Here is a 19256-nt window from a genome sequence, read left to right on the forward strand (position 1 = left end):
GTAGGTAAGTGAGTTAGGAATCAAAAAAATGTATTTTAATATGTAGAGCAACAAGACCACGCACATATAGCAACATCCAAATGGTGGTTAATATTGTAAAAATGAAAACTGGGAAGGGTAGGCAAGTGAATAAACATACCTACCTACCCACCTACCTACCTACCTACCTACCTACCAATACATCTACTTACCGACTGGACTGCTGGACTGCCTGCCTTAGTCACTCACTGACTAACCGACTATAACCACCCAACCAACCAACTAACCTAACTTCATTTCCTTTTCTTTAATATGACTAAATTTAATGTCTTAAAAACTAATATAGTATTTTATGAATTATAAGTCTAATGAAATAAAATGGCATCGTTTTTGTGTTTTATATCAATACAGGTACCAGCAAAGTCTCTCATAAAAGTTTACCTGGCGTCAGAATCGATGGAAATTGATCCACTGGTAAACGACACGATAGAAAGTGCTGTTTCAGACAATCTGAGTGGATGTGAATCGGTATGTACGGACTTGTATACTGACATCAAACAATAAGAGTGGTTTTACCTCTAGATATTTTTAAGGGGAATGCGACAGCAGGGCGTACAGGCATTCTTATAAACTTTGTATTCTGGAGAGTCATTTCGTTATTTTACCTCACTTTCGTACATTACTCACGATTTGTAAGAAAAACTTCCTGTTTATTAAAGTAAAAATGTTATAACTATTCACTTTTTCTTCGGACAATTCAAGAATGGAATCTCTTACCATTCAGCCAGCACAGACATTAGACAGTTTCAAATCTGCCCTCTCCAGCATCGCTATGACTGATCTCATACATCGTGCTCACCTGAATACTGGTTGGGTCTAAAGGACGCCGCCAGCGTTACACCTGTATGATGATAACCCTTTTTTGAAGTTTACATGGTATACAAGTTGAAGTAGAAGTTACTGTCAGTATTTCACAATGGCAGTGGATATTTAAAGCTAAATTGCAAATAACTTGAAATCTAAATACTTTATGTGAAAAGATTCTTCTATTCTACTATTTGCCAAATATAACAACAGACATGCCTCGAGACAATCTCCTCCTTTCTGTGTTAACTAGGAAATTGAAAAAGAAATCTTCTCAATGAATCAAGGCACATCAGGGAAGAGATATGCAAAGTTGTTGTCAAAGTTGATATGTAGGGACTGGCCCATAGAAACATCAAATCTTCCAATTGAGGAACAGCTTAAGATGCTGCTAACGATGACGTTATGGCCGAAGTACTTTAACTTAAAAGGTAAGACGATTTCCCCATGATGTTTAGACTTGCATATATGTGACATAAGCTTCACTAAATGATACTAACGTTTACGCGTGCTATTGTTCTCATGCAGGCACACGTGCATGTATGTCTGTCTGTCTGTCTGTCTGCCTGCCTGCCTGCCTGCCTGCCTGCCTGTCTGTCTGTCTGTCTGTCTGTCTGTCTGTCTGTCTATCTGTCTGTCTGTCTGTCTGTCTGTCTGTCTGTCTGTCTGTCTGTCTGTCCGTCCGTCCGTCCGTCCGTCTGTCTGTCTGTCTGTCTCTGTCTGTCTGTCTGTCTGTCTGTCTGTCTGTCTGTCTGTCTGTCTGTCTGTCTGTTTCAATGTCTTCTGGTTGTATTAAGTAATATGCATTTTTTCTCCTCGATAATACAAAAATGTGTTCCGTGGGTTGAATGATTTGTTTTGGCTTTGAATGTAGACCAACACAGGCATCACTTACCCGAGGAAGGCCGAAAACGTCTAGATGAAGCTGTCAAAGTATTAAAAGAGGCGTGTCATCTCCTACTCTACGGAAATCTATCGATCAACCTACTTCAGACAATCCTGGGCAACTCAGACAATTTTGAAATATTGTCGAGGCGTGCACACATAGCTTCAATTAAACATCACACAGACCAATCTGGCAGGACATCCTTTCTACAGAGTGTCATTGCCGTTAGGAAATGTGAAAAAGAATACCTTGAGACGTACAAAACTTCACTTTCATATATGCTTGATATCAGTAAACAGTTATCACCAAAAGGTAAGCTAATACAATTAATTATCTCAAAACATTTCCATGAAGTAAATATCTTGAAGCAAGGTCTGCCAAAGAAAATTGTAATAGAGTATTATTTATTGGAATAATACACTTGAAAGTAACGAAGAATGTCACCAAAAGTATTACAAAATATTAAGGACAACTGCATTTTCCATAGCGTCAGGACGCGCTACGCATCTACATTTTCGTTTTGCATTGGTTATATACCATTATACCATTATACTTGGGCAGTTGCCTTTATTTTCTTAACAAGCCAACATTTTTTTTAGGATCACACCATCTTTGTTACTCATATTTCATACCAGGAACAGTAAGGTTAATACATGTACAATCAAGTTCAAGATTACTGTCACAGTGGTGCTAATGTACGATTTCGGCGTTTTATAAGTAGTGTGGCTAGTTAAAGCTTTAGGTATGCCAAGCCAAGCAATCAGTTAATAGTTGAAAGTTACATCCAAGGATGAGCTGGATATAGATACATCCAAAGACCACATGGTACTATAATTATAGCTCTGTAGTTTCGTTCAACAATTCCTTGGTTTGTAACTGCATATACCAAATCGAATATTGCTAATAACCCGAATCAGTCGGGGATAGTTATAATGCCCAAATGTTTGCAAATATTGACCCAATCTCAAACTTGATTTTATCAATTTGACGTTTGGATACATTCATACCGCATTATTACTATAAATAATACTAATTGACAATATGTGTTGTTGTGAGGTTTAAATGTGTACACGTTCTTCTTTATTTGTATTTAAGTTGACACCACAGTACTTACCAAGGCCTACGCGCTTCTTGAGAACGAACAATCTCCTCTTAGTATGTTGTATAACGTAAGGATTTTCCCCATGGATCTGAAAGAGGTGGACAACTATCAGCCTACCATTAATCCCGAGTTACTGCCAAAGGAGGTACACCAAATTATCACTGAAATGCCACAAGATACTATCAGCAGACGTGTCTTCGCAAGGCACTGGGATAAATGGAAAGAAAAGCAGGACACCCGCTATCGTGATAAGGTTAGATTCGAAGCAGTTGCCAAGCTGTGGCCCCAGGTAAAGGACACATTAGCGTCGTTGGTTACTCAGATTCACGCCCACAGTATGACACTACATGATATCAAATATTATTTCACTAATCTTCAAAACGAGAGTATCCGTGATGCGTTGGGGGCGCTATTCTCCGAGCGAACAAATTTTGAATCTAACGCCAAATCTTTCTTAGAGAGAGTTGAAGATTACCTACACTGTCAAGAGGCAGAGAAACCAGCACAGTTGGTATTGCAGTGCAAAGGGTTATTGCATTTGCAAGGAGATTTTCAATTGGTGAATAAACTCGTTGCTTTGGTGAGTTGACAATTCAGAAATTTTGGGATGGATGGTCTACTTATTTCGAGTGAGACACATTTGTGGAACCTTGTGTCGATACTGACAGACAGACAGACTGACAGACAGACAGACAGACAGACAGTCAGTCACAGACACAGACACATATAGGCTAATAGAAATAAAGATGTTGCAAGACGCTGATCAGACAGTTCGTGTGTACTGCTTATGATCTTGTCAGATGTTGACCTGTTATTCGTTGTCAGTACTTCCACATATAGTGTTATAATGTTGATATCAGATTGTGCGTCGGAATAACTTCCAAACGTATGCAAATGTGCGTACATGACAACAAACACCCCTGTACTGCTGGTATAAACTTCAAATAAATCCTATGGTTAGGGTATTCCTATAATGTAAACCGAATAAGACGACGGGAAAATCTTGCAGTCGTACCAAACAGTTTCTTCGTTTTTGATGCAGTGATTGTGGTATATCTGTCCTTTCATCAGTGAATGCATCCATGAACCGTTACCGTGCAAGAAGTAATTTTAAATGCAAATTTAAATCCTTTCTGAATAGCTAATTGTATTTTATTTACCTTATACAAATAGATATACGCTGAAGATGTTCCTATCACCAATGTTACCCAAGACCTGGTCGAATGTAGCAACACCCTACGCACTTTTGATGAAAAGAGGTGTGCTTGTCTTAGTACTTTACTGGACTGTAAAGAGGTGATTGCTTGGTGCAAGGAAGTAATGAAAGGTGAGTTCGTATGCTGTGACAGCAACAAGATGTACAATCTGGGACACCAGAAAGTTCATATTTGTCTATGTCTACAGAGCAACTGTCATGCTTAATAGGCTGCTAGCACTGTGAATTCCTCTTCGAAGTCTGCAGTTCATTGAAATTCTTATATATTTACTATATTGTCTTTCACCCCCCCCCCCCGCCAGACGCAAGTCAAGTCAGAGCTTACACCAGTTTACTGCTCAGAGAGGTTGAAGAAAGTGACGTTGATATGGATAAAGTGGCGATGTTTCAAGCTGCTATTACTGGCTACTGCCCTATAGTGATAGAACTAGCAGTAGAATCAAACTGGAACCAGTTTTCCGATGCCTGCAAAGCTGTATGGACATCATTAGATAGTGATGAGGAATTGTCAAACAAGTTGGTATGTATTCGATACAAGAAATACTGTTCAAATTGTAACCATGGTATTGAAATGTGCTCGTCTATCTCAAGTAGGGGGCGAAAATACCTCTGACTCACTATAATAATAGTGACCACTTGACATCAGAGACACATCTCCTGATTGGTACTTAACCTTTCTAACCGATATCTTAACCCGTCGGGGCACACTGAGTTAGATTGATCTGCCCTCTCATCCACCTTGAAAAGTCTCGATATGATGTTAACATATAGAAGACACCAAAAGAGAATAAAAGTGAACGATGGTTGATATTCAAGATTAGAATAGAAACTATGAAAATAAACTCGAATAACTACCAATTTATTAAATGCCTACCACTTGTATTTGTATATTTGTAAATATAAAAAATAATTAGAGAAAGTATGTTTTGAATTGTACCGAGACTATCCGTCCGTTTTTCTACCCTAGATCAATAGTCAACGACAGCTGGAGTGGCTAAAAAACCTCGTAGACGTCCATAACCCGTCTGAAGTGAAGTGTTTTCACCAGATGGAAATCATTAATCATGGGGGTGTGTACCATATTACAAATCCAAATGATGATGGCGCCAGTCTTGACAAATACGTTACCCTAGAAGTGACGAGTGACGAAATGGATGCCGAGTCTATCCCTAAACAGTGGTCGCTATCACAGTTACAAGACTTACGAAGTAAGCTAATGCTTTCAGCTGGGAAGAGTGAAAGCGAAAAATCAAACTTGAAGACCTTTTTAGGAGTAAGTATTATATGCACGCAATTGTCTAGTCTATATTTGATTTATGAATCAAAACACATACAACTGTAATACTCAAGTAAAGCGCTACTCGTTTTGTAGCAGTTATGCCAAGTGATTATAACAATGTTTTGATTGCTTTGATCGTAAAACCAGTATGTAGACTTTGAAACTATAAGGCTTAGCTTAATTGTAAACAGTGTGGTAAATCTGATTACAGGAATGATACAACCACCTTGATTGTACCTTGCTTTCAGTGAGATGATTTACTACATCTATGTTTACACTCTAGTCATTGACGATGAACTTCTTTTGCACTGGTAACATTGTTTACAGATTGATTACATATAGAGAGATCACTTTTACATTTGATATGGATGCTATAAATACCCCTGGCTAACAAATCAAACGCCTTATCTGAGGGTTATAGACATGTATATAGACGAAGTTGAAACGTAGATGACGCATGTTGATTGTTATACAAATTGCTTCATTCGATCGCAAAATAGCACTGACATATCTTATGAAGCAAAGAAAAGTACTTTTCTAAACAATGGTAGATCATGTCAAAAGTTGTTATGAAGAGCTCTGAGTCAACAGAACAGACTCTCAGAATCCAGAATACTCAAATGAATAAACGAACAATGGAAGGACATGTGTCCATGGTTTCATACTGATTTGTTTTAGTTCATTGTGAACACACTTGAAGATAAATCTTGAATGAAAGTGTTGTTACACAAAAACCTGTAACATGTGATTCATGCCATGTCAATTAATATTTTCTGCAAAATCCCTGTCAGTTAATTTGTTATTTTTTTGCCATGACCTTTCTTTATCCTTTTAGATTCTTGAACACGTCTCACGTCTGGCAAACAATTTTGTAACTCTGAGAAGCAATGGAGACCTTTATTTCTCGGATTGGAAAGTCGATATTTGTTGCAAGTCAAACCTGTCAACAGTACAGTGTACGAATACAAGTAGGAAAGGAAGGTCCAATTACAAGCCAAGCTGACCCTCTGGAAGTTTTAAAAGAACTTGGCGAATTCATGGAAGGCTGCATTCGAGAATGGAAAATTATTGTTGATAAGGCCAGGGACAAATATAAGGTATTGAATAACTTTAACATCAAACAGATAAATATATTACGTAAGCAACTTGCATGTTTACTGCCACAGATAACGCCATCATCGGCGGGTACTCTTGCAGTGGAAAGTGCGGAATTGCTCGGAAATGTGATGGATGGTGAAAGTAGCCTCGACCAAATACCTAATGTTATCAGTAGTTGCCTACAGAATGTCGATACAAACGTCAGACTAAGTCTAGAAAATGACGAAACGGCTGTTGACCTGTCCGTCTTCACAGCATTTGTACAGCAAGTGAAAGAATATGATGGCGTCACTGATATTATCGCGAGAGCCGCATTTCAGAAGTGCAGCGGTGACATAGACGATGGTGTAATTTGGTGCATTGACCACCCATCAGAGGATGACGATGAAGTCCGAGAAATGTACGAAGCATTCAAGGAGACCGAATATGCAGATATATCAGACGTTCAGAGCCAATCAGCTCTTGCTGATGCGATTCGAAAGTCAAAAAAGAAAGCTCACACACAAGCAAGAAATTCTACAGTCTGCAGGAAAATGGGAAATCACGAAATTAACCATGAGAGGTAGAATACATTTTGTGTCATCTTTTACAACAGCAAACAGCCTACTTTGATCTAATTAAAGGTTCGAAAACAGCAAATAGTTTACGGTGAAATAATTGAATAAATGTAAAATGAAAGAAGTCTAGATTATTGCTTGACTTTGTCTTAATTGAGCATGGCCTAGTTATTGAACTACCATATTGCCGTGTAAAGTATTGGTGGTGGTGGTGGTGGGGGGTGGTGGTTATTAGCTATGTACACAGTTTTGACAAGCTACGTACACAGGTTTAACAACTGTGCAGAGCTTAACTTTGACTTAAAAACCACTTAAATCAATCAAACAGAGCAAAGTGTGCCCATTGACTGTCTTAGCTGTTCCCGAACATGTTATGTTGGAATATTGCATACATCTATTCTTGCCTGTATGTGTTTGCGTTATAAAATGCAAAGCACCTTCATTACCCTGTACAACGTGTGACAAACTAACTCTCTCGATATATACCTTTACAGTGTTATGGTTCGCCAGCTTGTTGAACATTGGATCCGTTACCAAGTTGATCAAACGATGATGACTGAACAGAATGTTCGCCATTTAAGTCTTGATTTTCTAGGACTCCTCCTTGAAACTTTGGTGAAAGAAGGTAAGAAATTGACTGAAAATAAACTATTTTATATTGTCCTTGTTTGTTTTGTTTGGAAAAAAATGGAAGACTGGAACTTCAAGGTAAAAGCCTTGATGATTACAGGATTCGTGATTTATTAATGTAATAACAGATACATTGAGTCTTCAATCTTTATTTGTATAGAACATGATCATCAGAGTGTGAGTGGTGAACCATTAATGATCCCTTGTGATAAGGTTGAGAAGGGGAAAATATGCATTTTTCGTGTGCAACAAGGTATGTTCACGTTATAAGAACAATCGTACGATCATGAGAACGCCTTGACGTTCGACACACACACACACACACACACACACACACACACACACACCAAAGGAAATCAAGTTATCCGATTTTGGCTCAAGTTATGATGATATCAGTTTCCTGCATAAATCACACTTTCAAAGAATGTGCTGTCAAGTAGATCATACAGCGACGGATATCAAAGGCTAGTACATATTTATGAAATAGAAAATAAAATATAAGGACCATCGTACGATCTTGAGTACGATATATATATAGTTTGATACCTGTACGCCTTGATATTCGACACACACACACACACACACACACACTCTAATACATATGAAATACAAAATGAAACATGTGACAGTGTTTATGTTAATGAAGGTCTGTATATTTACCCAGGTCGATTCAATTGTCCAGATATCAACAATGATTGCAGAGAGATAAATACAATAAATTTATGATAACGTTGTATATATATATATATATATATATATATATATATATATATATATATATATATATATATATATATATATATATACAACAACAACAGTTTGAGTTGGTTAACATTGTCTCGAATATAAAATTCAACATGTATGCATATTTTCTTTAGAAAATGTTTTAAAGGCTTGCATGACACTATACTTCAGTGACAAAAAAGTTCAACGTCCTGAAAGTGGAGATGTCCTTATCTGCTCTGAGGACACTACAAAGGAAGAGGTAAGGTAACGCTTTTAATGTCTTGCAACCTTCTTAAACGTCTACCGTTAAATGATTTGACCTTTCAATGTAATATTATTATCAAACATACAAAATAGGTTGGTGTGCCAAACACTAAAACAGTCAGGTGTAACGCGGATATTCTGTATTTCAAAAATGACGATATATTATGAAGATGATAAATTATATTTCGTAATACTAACAGACTGCCTCAATAGCTATAAAAAGAGGGAGATTGGTGAATAACCCAACACTAAATGATAGGAGTTAAAGAAATTCATGTTTTAATTTCCAAACTCTATATCAAGCTCTTTCGAATTTATCCGTTGGTAATTCAAATCTCTATATTAACACAGGTGGACCTATTTTGGAGACGTGCAGTCAAAGGCTCGTATGGTATAGGAAGGTTGTTCTGCCTTCTACGCCCAGAGCTATTACCGAACCATATCATGCAGTACTCAACCGATTGCTTCAATAGTCATTGTCAAGGCAGATTTGGTGAGTAAATTAACATTTAACAGTTGACAATAATATCGCCATGTACCAAATGAGTATCAGTGCCTAAATATGTTGACCCATAGTTGACTGGTAAAGATGTCTATATTTTCATTGAATATTGATCTTTGAAAACCATTTGAATTACACTAGCAATTGTGTTGTTATATTAGATGTATCGTTGCCCGTTCCCGGTGTACATAGTGACGATTATGTAGTTTGAGGGGTGGGGTGGGGGATAAGGGGGCTGTAAACTGTTACATATCATATTAACTATTAACTATTTACAGATTATTACGTTGCAATCATATGCTCTGAAGGAAGTGATAAATGGATTGCTACATCATTTGATGACGAATCCATGGACGTAAGAACACTAGACTGTTTGAGCGATGAGCAGCTGACAGAATATCTCTGTGAATTCCTACAACCAAGTGGAAAGCGCCACAAGTCGTCGTCTGTAAACGATCCCGACAGGTTAGTTATATTTGATATATGTCTCTTATTGCTCAGGTCACTTTTCTGAAGTGAGCTGAGATTGTTGATACATTTGCAAGGGGCTTGTTTACTGTCGAGTAGTACACTTGATATGGAATTCATCCCCCATCAACAGGAATGAAGCGACTGTTCACTAGTGTTATCACAGGGAACCCAGGAACAGTGTTAAAAACAAACAAACAAACATGCAAATAAACAAAAAAACAAAACAAAAACAAAAACAAACAAACGCACAAACAAAACATAAACAACAACAACAACACAAATAAATAGATAAACAAAGAAACGCATGGGGTATACTATAAATCCATACAAATACCCCCACGCATTTGTTTGTTTGTTTGTTTGTTTGTTTGTTTGTTTGTGTGTTTGGTTGGTTATTTATTTATTTTTCCTATTTGTTTGTGTCACAGACAAGTCTTACTTACCAGTTTGTGTATGTTTTTTTTTGTAAAACTGTTCCTGGTCTCCCTGTGGTGTTATAGGCATGTTCGATTGTGTATACGCCTTTTTCTGCGTGATCTACAACCTTTGCTCCCTTGTGTAAATGTATACCACTTAACGTGCCTCAATTGAAATGATACTGTTTAGGGGGGGGGGGGGGAAGGAGAGTCCAACAATTTGAATACTGAACCTACTGGGGAAATTGTATTTAAAAGCATTTAATTACTGTTTGGCAAGGTAATATGATGAAACACTTTGAATGTATCTATGTCTTTGATTAGGTTTTAAGTCAGATGACTTGAACTAAGAAACTGTCTAATGATTTGACCGATTTCTTTGAAATGTTTTAGTTTGAATTGGAATTTTCAAATGTGTATCGATGAGCAATTATTTAAAGGAAGATGATTTGAAAAATTCAGATGACAACTAAGTAGATGACTTTTGGTGAGAACCTCAAACTGGGGGTGTATTGGTTCTATGTTCGGTTTGGGTAATATAAAGTGTGTGTAGATAAGACATAGTTCATATTAGTGAGATGATCTATAACACTTAGGTAACTATGATAATTAAAAAACACACTAGACTTTTTCTGTGAAGTTGGGCTGTTGCTTTGGAGTTGAACTGCAACCACTAGTATGAGTTGAGAGAGTGTCATAAAAGGCGTTTTAAAAATGTCTAAATATGTTACTCTATGGAAACGAGAAATCGAGAACAACAAACACCACACACATACACACAAATACAAATACAAATACAAATACAAATACAAATACAAATACAAATACAAATAGAGAGACTGACTACCAACAAAACCACGCTAGCAACTATGATGACACATTGGAAACGTATACTCAGACTAAATGATATTTTTTAAAGTATGTATTTTTTCAAAACGGACTTCTTCAAACATCAATATCTGCAGATGTTTGTTTGGCGCGTCTCTATATCTCCCAATAGATTTGGTATAAAGGCCATCACTTCATCATTTCCCGGGAACGGCAAGTCCCTCTTAGTGGCAGCGTTACAAGATCAACTCGTCAAGAAGGGAAAGGCAGAGAATGCGATGGTAAAAATTCCAGTACACACAACGTCAATGAAATGCAGAGATATTGCAAGTCGACTCATCGATTCTCAAAATAGTGGAGAGAAAAGAAGCGAATTGGCCAGAATTTATCACATTGATATATCGTCATCGGTAAGATTGTACATGTACCAGTTCGTATATACATATCCAGAATTACAGTAACTTAACAATAATGCTATTTATTTTAAAAATTGAATCAAATGGAATATGTACAACGGGGTAACCTTCAATTGACGGAGTTATTGCGTGCCATTGCAACTACCTGCCACACACTAGTGACAGGCAGCAGAATATATTGATCTATCTGTATTAATTAATTAATTAATTAAAATCAATATATATATATATAGTTTTGGTAGTACTGGAACTCTTTCTTGGTTGTAACGCTCTGCCACTGCGGGATTGATACTCACCGAGTTATATATATATATATATATATATATATATATATATATATATATATATATATATATATATATATATATATATATATATATAGTTTTGGTAGTTCTGGAGCTCTTTCTTGGTTGTAACTTGGAGTTTCACGCATCGTGCGATCATCAGACAACAGCCACTTCGATATAGAGCACTGTCTTAGCAGATTGATACTCACCGAGTAAAAAGTAAATGGACCGTATTTGTGGCGTTTACAGTGACAAAGAGAATTCGATATCCCCGTCATGACCACAGTCAAAGATCATTCTAACTAATTCCTCCAAATCGGCTTGAACATCGGCTTCTCTGTGTATATTTGAAGATTGACCGGCTTAGGATAACATTTTGTCATTTTCATGAGACTAATGAATGAGCTTATAGTCAGTTTTGTCCCAGGCATGAGAATGTAATGACAATCACTGGGAACGAAAACAATATATCAGGCATAAAATTATGAATTGATAAATTGGGGAATATTTGGATTGGCTACGAGTGTTATTAATCATATTAATGATGTATTTTATGTTATATTCTATTGTATAATTAGTCAAATCGCAAAATGTATATGTTATGAAAAATGTTCAGTATATGCTGCTTGTTTCCAAACACCACCTATAAATTCAAATAGGATTGCATTTATCACTAGTTATTTAAACAATAATGTACGCCCTCCCAGCCCATAATGGACGAAAGCAAACTTTGAACGACATAATGGGCGAGGCGACAGCCAAGCCCATTATGGAGTGCAAAGTTTGCTTGAGTCCATTATGGACTGGGAGGGCATACATTATTGTTATTATTTTATAGTTTTGCCAATTCCAGTGAATTTGTAGACCGAGAAACGCAAAACGACGTATAATATACACAGTGCTGAACATCGTCTGCCATGTTCGGCCCGGAAGCTGAATACTAATCATAGCGACGCACGTACGTACACGTACACACACATATACACTTCAATGAACTGCTGTGAACACAAATTTGTTTCATTTTAATTTGAATCTTTTAAAAATTTTTTTTACGGTGTTTACCCCATAATTTCCCTGTTCTTAAATACCCACACCTTTATTGCCTTACGGACATAAGCTTGTATTGTTATGCTCGTTCCGGGGCCGCGATGCCCAATAACGGAGTACATTATCAGTAATAATGTACAGCGATGACGTCACAAAATTCACTGGAATTGGTAATGCTATAATATAATAAGTATTAACTATTACTATTAACATACATTTAAATTATTTGTTCTTTTGCTTACTTTGGACATTTCAGGTGAAATCTGGGATAGACGAATTCATATTTAATTTGGCGATATTGAAACAACTATCCGATGACAAGGGGAGAATATGGCGACGGCGGACTATGGATGTATATTTTATCGAAGCTACCATAATGCGTTTCAAAAACGTTGAGTATTGCATGTTGTTCACAGAATATCATTTGATTTCTCAGATAAAGCATTTGATAATTCCTATATCATGATTTTCCTCCGATTCTGCAGTTACCTTCTATCATACACACGTCAATTGTTTATGAAATAGTGCCCATTTTGGTCGAGCAACATCCACAGTGCTCGTACAAACCAACAATTTCGACCACACCTCAATGTATTAAATACACAGCTACGCTATTCAAGTATCTACTCTCATATTAACAGATGTATTAATCTTTGTTGAAAGACATTGATCTTTAACCATGACCTCGATCTTAAGACCAAATGTGAAAGTGTCATGTATCTTAACTTCGGAAGTATTTAAACAATGAAAAAATCAACCGTTGTATTGACGACAATCTAGAGACACTTCATGTCTTGACACTGAATTTTACATCTTGACCTTAATTTCCAATTCCAATTCCAAGGGCAATTGAGAACTTAAGAACGTTTGCATACAGTGACGCCGCGCCATTAAACGTATCTACACCCACATTATTAGGGCAATGCTTTCTAACTGTATTGATTTTTGACCGTCCCCTTCATGATTGTTCAGAATATATCATTAAACAATTTACTTCATAACTGTTTCAACTTTGCACATGAAAACCCATACTTTAAGAGATGAGCAAAAACTGATGATCAACCTCGGTAATCGATTGTTACAGTAAAATAGTCAATAAAATGGAATTTAAATGTCAAAGTTTGTACTAACCCTGTTTAGTAAGATTTACCCTTTCAATTGAAAATTTATATTCACTAAGTATAGTATAATGCATTGACATGAAATACAATGGACCCGGAACCACTTTATGTTAAAAGAAGACATTGCTATTAGCTAAAGTAGACTGCAAGCTAATTGTAGTTCCCTATTTCAGATACCAATTAATATCTCGCATTGTTCAAATGTAGAAGACTTGTCTGCAGAACAATAATGTGTGTACTATGTGTTTGGATTTCAGAGGAGCGGCACAGATCAAAGTAAGTCATTGCTAGAGATTCTTCCGAAGACATTTTGTTTATCACCGTCCCAAACCTTAAACTACATCAAGAGGAATCCTTCAGAGAGAAATAATCCAGGTAAGATTCACTTATATCTTTATACTTTTTGCAAATTGTTTGCTGCATTCCAGAATTCCTTACATGCATTTCCACATTGGGCTAACTGATACGGGGAAATTATAGAAATTATAGCAACAAGACAGGTACCATAGATTGGCGATACTTGCCCCACCATTAATATATGCAGTTTTTCAGAGAGAGAGTACGTATTTCAGTATACAGTACTGACTGATGCCTCTGCAGTTTTTGTGGTGTAAGTTTTGACAGAAGTCTTTGATTAGTGAATGCGAATAAGCGATCATATCCTATGATTTACCTACGAATTTCCTGGTAATTCCCAGGGCTGCTTTATCATTTATACTTTCTTTGTGCATCAAACGTAATTTTATTTAGACTGTGTGCACTTAAAAAGGTTTCTCATCATATCGCAGAAATCCACGCCCTAGACGATGAGGTCTTCTCCAGTAAACCTTTCCAACACGTGTATTTCTATCTGAAGGATTTTAAAGAGATGACGACATATGCAACAAGTGCTGGGTTGCCAAAGGTCGACGTCAAGTTCAGCGAAAAAATCAAGAATGTGTTTAAAAAGAAAGGGAAGCTACCAACGCACAAGGATACTGCTAAATGTTTAAAAAAGATATCCATTAACAACAGACAAACGTGTCTAGAATTACTCTTGGAGTAAGGAATCTTTGTTTGTAGTTGTCTATGCAATACTGTATGATTTAATGCAACGATACTAGTATGTGAGATGACACTGAATACAGTAATACGTTATGTTTAAGAAGAGATAAAGGTCGACTACGACAAATATTTCGCAAACCGTAAAGGGAAAAGTCCCCAAAGAACAAGTTGATTGAAAAGGTGTCTGAGTATTTTATCACTTATTGCGTACACGTATCATCAGTATAAGCTTCACTTTTCAATAAATTTTAAAGTCCGATATTGCAAGTTCATGTATATCACCATTTTGACCTCGTGGTCAAACTGAGAATTTGTGACGTCATACCCTCCTAACATTCAACTTGTAATGTGCTGTTTGAGTAACAGTAACTTTTTTATCTCAAATTTATGATAAATCCAGTCTCATTTAGTCGTCCTTATGTATTATTGCCTGGTTACATTGCAGTTTGAGATAATTTTGCGTGCTTTTCATTAATTTTCTCCGTGTCGCTAACAAAGTTATTCTTTGATTTTATTCCTAGCTTTTTTCAGCATGGTGGCTATATAACTGAGAATATGTAAAACATCTAATTATACAATAATATCATAATTATAGTAATCATATTATGGAATTATAGGCATATTCGTGTACAGAATCCTACGTGGGCAGTTCTTCACCAGTTTGTGAGATTCTTCGATTTCCAGTTGAGTCAGTGGGAAAAGAGTCCTTTCTGTGACGACAGTTTGAGTGACGACCTGCCAGATCTCAGGATATTTGTACTGAAATTCATATTGATCATTTCACAGGTAATTAACTTTACATTGCAAAGAGACTTTATCACATAATGTTAATGGTCTTAATGGTCTCGTCGGTGATTTTTACAAGTTTATAAGGACTGTATTCCTTTAACTCAATACATACATACATACATACATACATACATACATACATACACACATACATACATACATACATACATACATAATAATATAGTTTATTGTATTCAAAGGCCTCCGGCCCATATACAAATTATCGTTTCAGTACAAAATATTATATTACATCACACGGTTGCAAATCAAAATAAAATCTCTCTTCTTAAACGCCAATTGAATAAATTTACAAAGTTTGTACAGAACATCTGTGTCCCTAGTCCTCATAATTCGTTGAAATTTAATAATGGTTGGTTCTGACTGGTATTCAAGTGGAAGGTATTCCTTCCTAAGAACGTCATATTGTGAACACACTAAGAGAAAATGAAATTCATCCTCTACTTCACTCGAGTTACATATCTTACAGACTCTGAGGTGTGGGTCAATATCATGATGTCTTCCCTCCTCGATTGCCAATGAGGTTGATGAGCAGCGAAAACGGGCAAATGCCTGGATACATGTTCTGTTGCAGTTCAAAGTTAGATATTTTTCTGGTTCGAGTATACATACATACATGCATACATACATACATACGTGTGTATGTGTGTGTGTGATACTGTATTATTTATTACAGGACTTTGCAACACCAAGTCTTAACATATCTGATCGTAGTTTCGTGGATGATGCACGAAGGGAAGAAGAACTCGTTGATATGTATAAAAGACGTCGAACATGGGAGAAAAGGTAATGAATTTTCTGAAGGAGAGAGAGCGTGCATAAGAATACTTTTGCTGTTTCCTATGAAAGCCGACCAAATATAAATCGATCTCACTGTCTCTGTAAGTAGCATAACATCCTTAGGCAAAAATAATAAATATATATTTGTTTCTGATAATATGACTTCGGAAAATAGATAGGGTAAGGGGTCGAAATTTTATTTTATTTATTTATTTTATAGACTGACTATGCTTTTTAAATTTAACGAAGACATGAAATGTGATTTTAAAGAAAAGTTGCCAGAAGTTACCGACAGTTCAATAAAAGTACATCATTATCAGCATTTCACCTTTTTGAATGTGAAAAAAACTTTAAAATTTACATAGTAATAACAAAACATTAAGCAAGCACAGATCAAAAGGGAATCTTAGACACACGATATAAAAAGCTTCGCGGACATATTTGAAGTCAGAGAAAACGTATATTTGCATAATCAAGTCATGCCAGGTAGCATTATTGTAATTACATAAGAATTCGTGGACCGCATAGAATAGTAGAATTCATTTCACCTTTGAACTACCGTCTGAAATATGTTCAGTGGAGTAAACTATATTCGACGGCTATAGATTTTCACAGTCCTCTACCGATAATCACAGTTTTCATGTTAACACGGATGACTGCTCGTCATTTGAAAATTAGAATTAAAAAAAAAATGCTCCGGGTCAGCATCATAAACTAGGATCGGTGGGGTTTTCGGAAACACATTTTTTTATTTGCTCTGACCTCCCTAGCACCGTGATAATTTTAAATATACACGTGTGTCCATAGGAATGTAGAACATTGCCAAATACATGCTTACCTGAAAGAAAGTGATATTAATGGTGATTCATCATGATATCCTTGACAAATTCGACATGTTCCGATTGCATTCTTTTAATAGGGGACAGACCCATACCTTAGTGAACAGTGTGTCCAGAATATTCTACCACATGGAACAAAATTGATGAATGTAACTGACAATAGATAATTCTATGGATCGAAATAGTTCATTTCTGATTTTCAATCAAGTGTCCTGTACTATACATACAAAGTTTAATATTTGATGTAGTACAGACAACAACATATCATATGACCGAAAACGGTGGTGATTATATATTACCTGTAACTTTACTTGTTTAACTTTTTGATAAAGTCTATAATTATAAATTATACTTATCTCTTTGCTTTTAACAGTCCTCATCCCTATGTGTTTTTTAATGAAGACGGGTCATCTCTTACATTTCATGGCTTCCTTGTTCGGGAGGACGGTTCCCTGTCAAGCACTGCTGACAGGGAACTAAACATTCTTGGTATCAGTATGAGTTTTCCATTAAGAAATGCTTTGTTAACCAATGGTGTAGAATTATCAGTGGATTTCGACACCCTGAAAAGGTAAATTGGAAACACAGTTATGGTTTGACTCAACTGGTAGTATAATGTACTCTAATGTACGTTACTGTGTGTGACCACCTGTCATTTTGCATTTATTCATCCCTTATTTTCTATGCTTCTTTTCAAGTAACATTGGTATTTTTATGTAACATGCACATGATATGGAGATCAATAACATAAATTCGTACAATGGCAGGATTGGATATTATGTCTTAAAACATACTGCTGTGATTTTAGAAATGATGCACAGGCTTAAGATATCACCATACCAACTTTCATTTCTTGGCTCTGTCGGTTGAACATAGACATTTATTAATTAATAATTAGTGTTTAATTTGTCATGCATACTACAGACACGAACAAGTTCAACGCATGCAAAGAGTTCTCAATCTCCAATGTGTTGAGGACCCAGATCCAAGTTATGAATTGACAACAGACTGTGTAACGAAGATGTTAGCAATCCTTATGCGATTTAGGTAAGAGTTTTACACTTTCTATCAAAGCATTTGCATAATATTGTGATTATTCCTCGTGATATTAGGCTAGAGAAGAGTTTACAAACGGTCTAACCATGATGTCAGAGTGACGTCATTCTGGGAGTATGTGATCCTACCAAGTCTCTTATCCAAATTAAAACATCTTTAATTCAGGTAAATCAGATCAGCTAAACAATAAGACTTATCTTGTGGTGGATTATCGTACCGGATAAATATTCGACCACATGCACATTAGCTATTAGATGAACCCCTTCCTGTAGATCCGTTTTCTAAGGAATTTGAGGGAGTCACTCTAAGCAATGTATAGACTCGACATCAACTGTTCTTAAACATCAATGGGTCATTATTAAGATTTTAAAATCTGTGTGTAACAACCATACCTTTAGTAATGATGAAGATTTTGATATGATTGCCATCGTCTTATATTGACATTAGAATATACCTACCTGTATACAGGTCACTTATTAACTTCAGACCCTTTTAAACTTACGTTCTTGGCATGTTAAATTATAAAACAGCCTTTTATCAATATTTGACAAAGGTCATGCAGATAAATAAAATAAAATTGGCAGACTAATGACATTCACTCATTGAATTTAAAATGCTCTGTCCATAGATGCAGTATTCCTGTGGTTATTATGGGAGAAACAGGGTGTGGAAAGACAAGACTTATTAGGTATCTGTGTGAAATGATGAAAGGACCAGATTGTCCACGAAATTTCTTTCTTATGAAGGTAAAGGTTAAAAATACATAATAATATATAAATATATATATATCTGTCTGTCTGTCTGTCTGTCTGTCTGTCTGTCTGTCTGTCTGTCTGTCTGTCTGTCTGTCTGTCTGTCTGTCTGTCCGTAGGTCCGTCATTCAACATTTGCTAGTGTAACTATGCTATATAAATGAATAAATATATTGCATAATTATGGTAAGAAATTGATATGCTAACAGCATTGAATGATACATTGTTAAGTCAGTGTTTTAATAACGAAACATATTTGTTTGAAAGATGTGATAAACCTAACCATATA

The 19256-nt window shown here is 36.1% G+C and overlaps 1 protein-coding gene across 1 annotated transcript in view; it reads left to right on the plus strand.

Moving 5' to 3' along the window:
• Window positions 1-6287: 6287 nt before the first annotated feature.
• LOC144436801 (E3 ubiquitin-protein ligase rnf213-alpha-like) overlaps window positions 6288-19256 on the plus strand; it is a 49442-nt gene continuing 36473 nt past the window's right edge. Inside the window, exons 1-15 of the mRNA XM_078125661.1 lie at window positions 6288-6423; window positions 7476-7606; window positions 7772-7864; window positions 8490-8596; window positions 8953-9094; window positions 9382-9568; window positions 10991-11228; window positions 12825-12959; window positions 13947-14064; window positions 14478-14730; window positions 15351-15519; window positions 16217-16326; window positions 17533-17730; window positions 18084-18206; window positions 18844-18961. Of these exons, the coding sequence (XP_077981787.1) occupies window positions 7480-7606; window positions 7772-7864; window positions 8490-8596; window positions 8953-9094; window positions 9382-9568; window positions 10991-11228; window positions 12825-12959; window positions 13947-14064; window positions 14478-14730; window positions 15351-15519; window positions 16217-16326; window positions 17533-17730; window positions 18084-18206; window positions 18844-18961 (2118 nt within the window). The 5' untranslated portion in view covers window positions 6288-6423; window positions 7476-7479. The remainder of the gene's footprint in view (window positions 6424-7475; window positions 7607-7771; window positions 7865-8489; window positions 8597-8952; window positions 9095-9381; window positions 9569-10990; window positions 11229-12824; window positions 12960-13946; window positions 14065-14477; window positions 14731-15350; window positions 15520-16216; window positions 16327-17532; window positions 17731-18083; window positions 18207-18843; window positions 18962-19256) is intronic.

Source organism: Glandiceps talaboti, chromosome 6 (genome assembly GCF_964340395.1).
Source record: "Glandiceps talaboti chromosome 6, keGlaTala1.1, whole genome shotgun sequence".
Taxonomy (NCBI): Eukaryota; Metazoa; Hemichordata; class Enteropneusta; family Spengelidae; genus Glandiceps; species Glandiceps talaboti.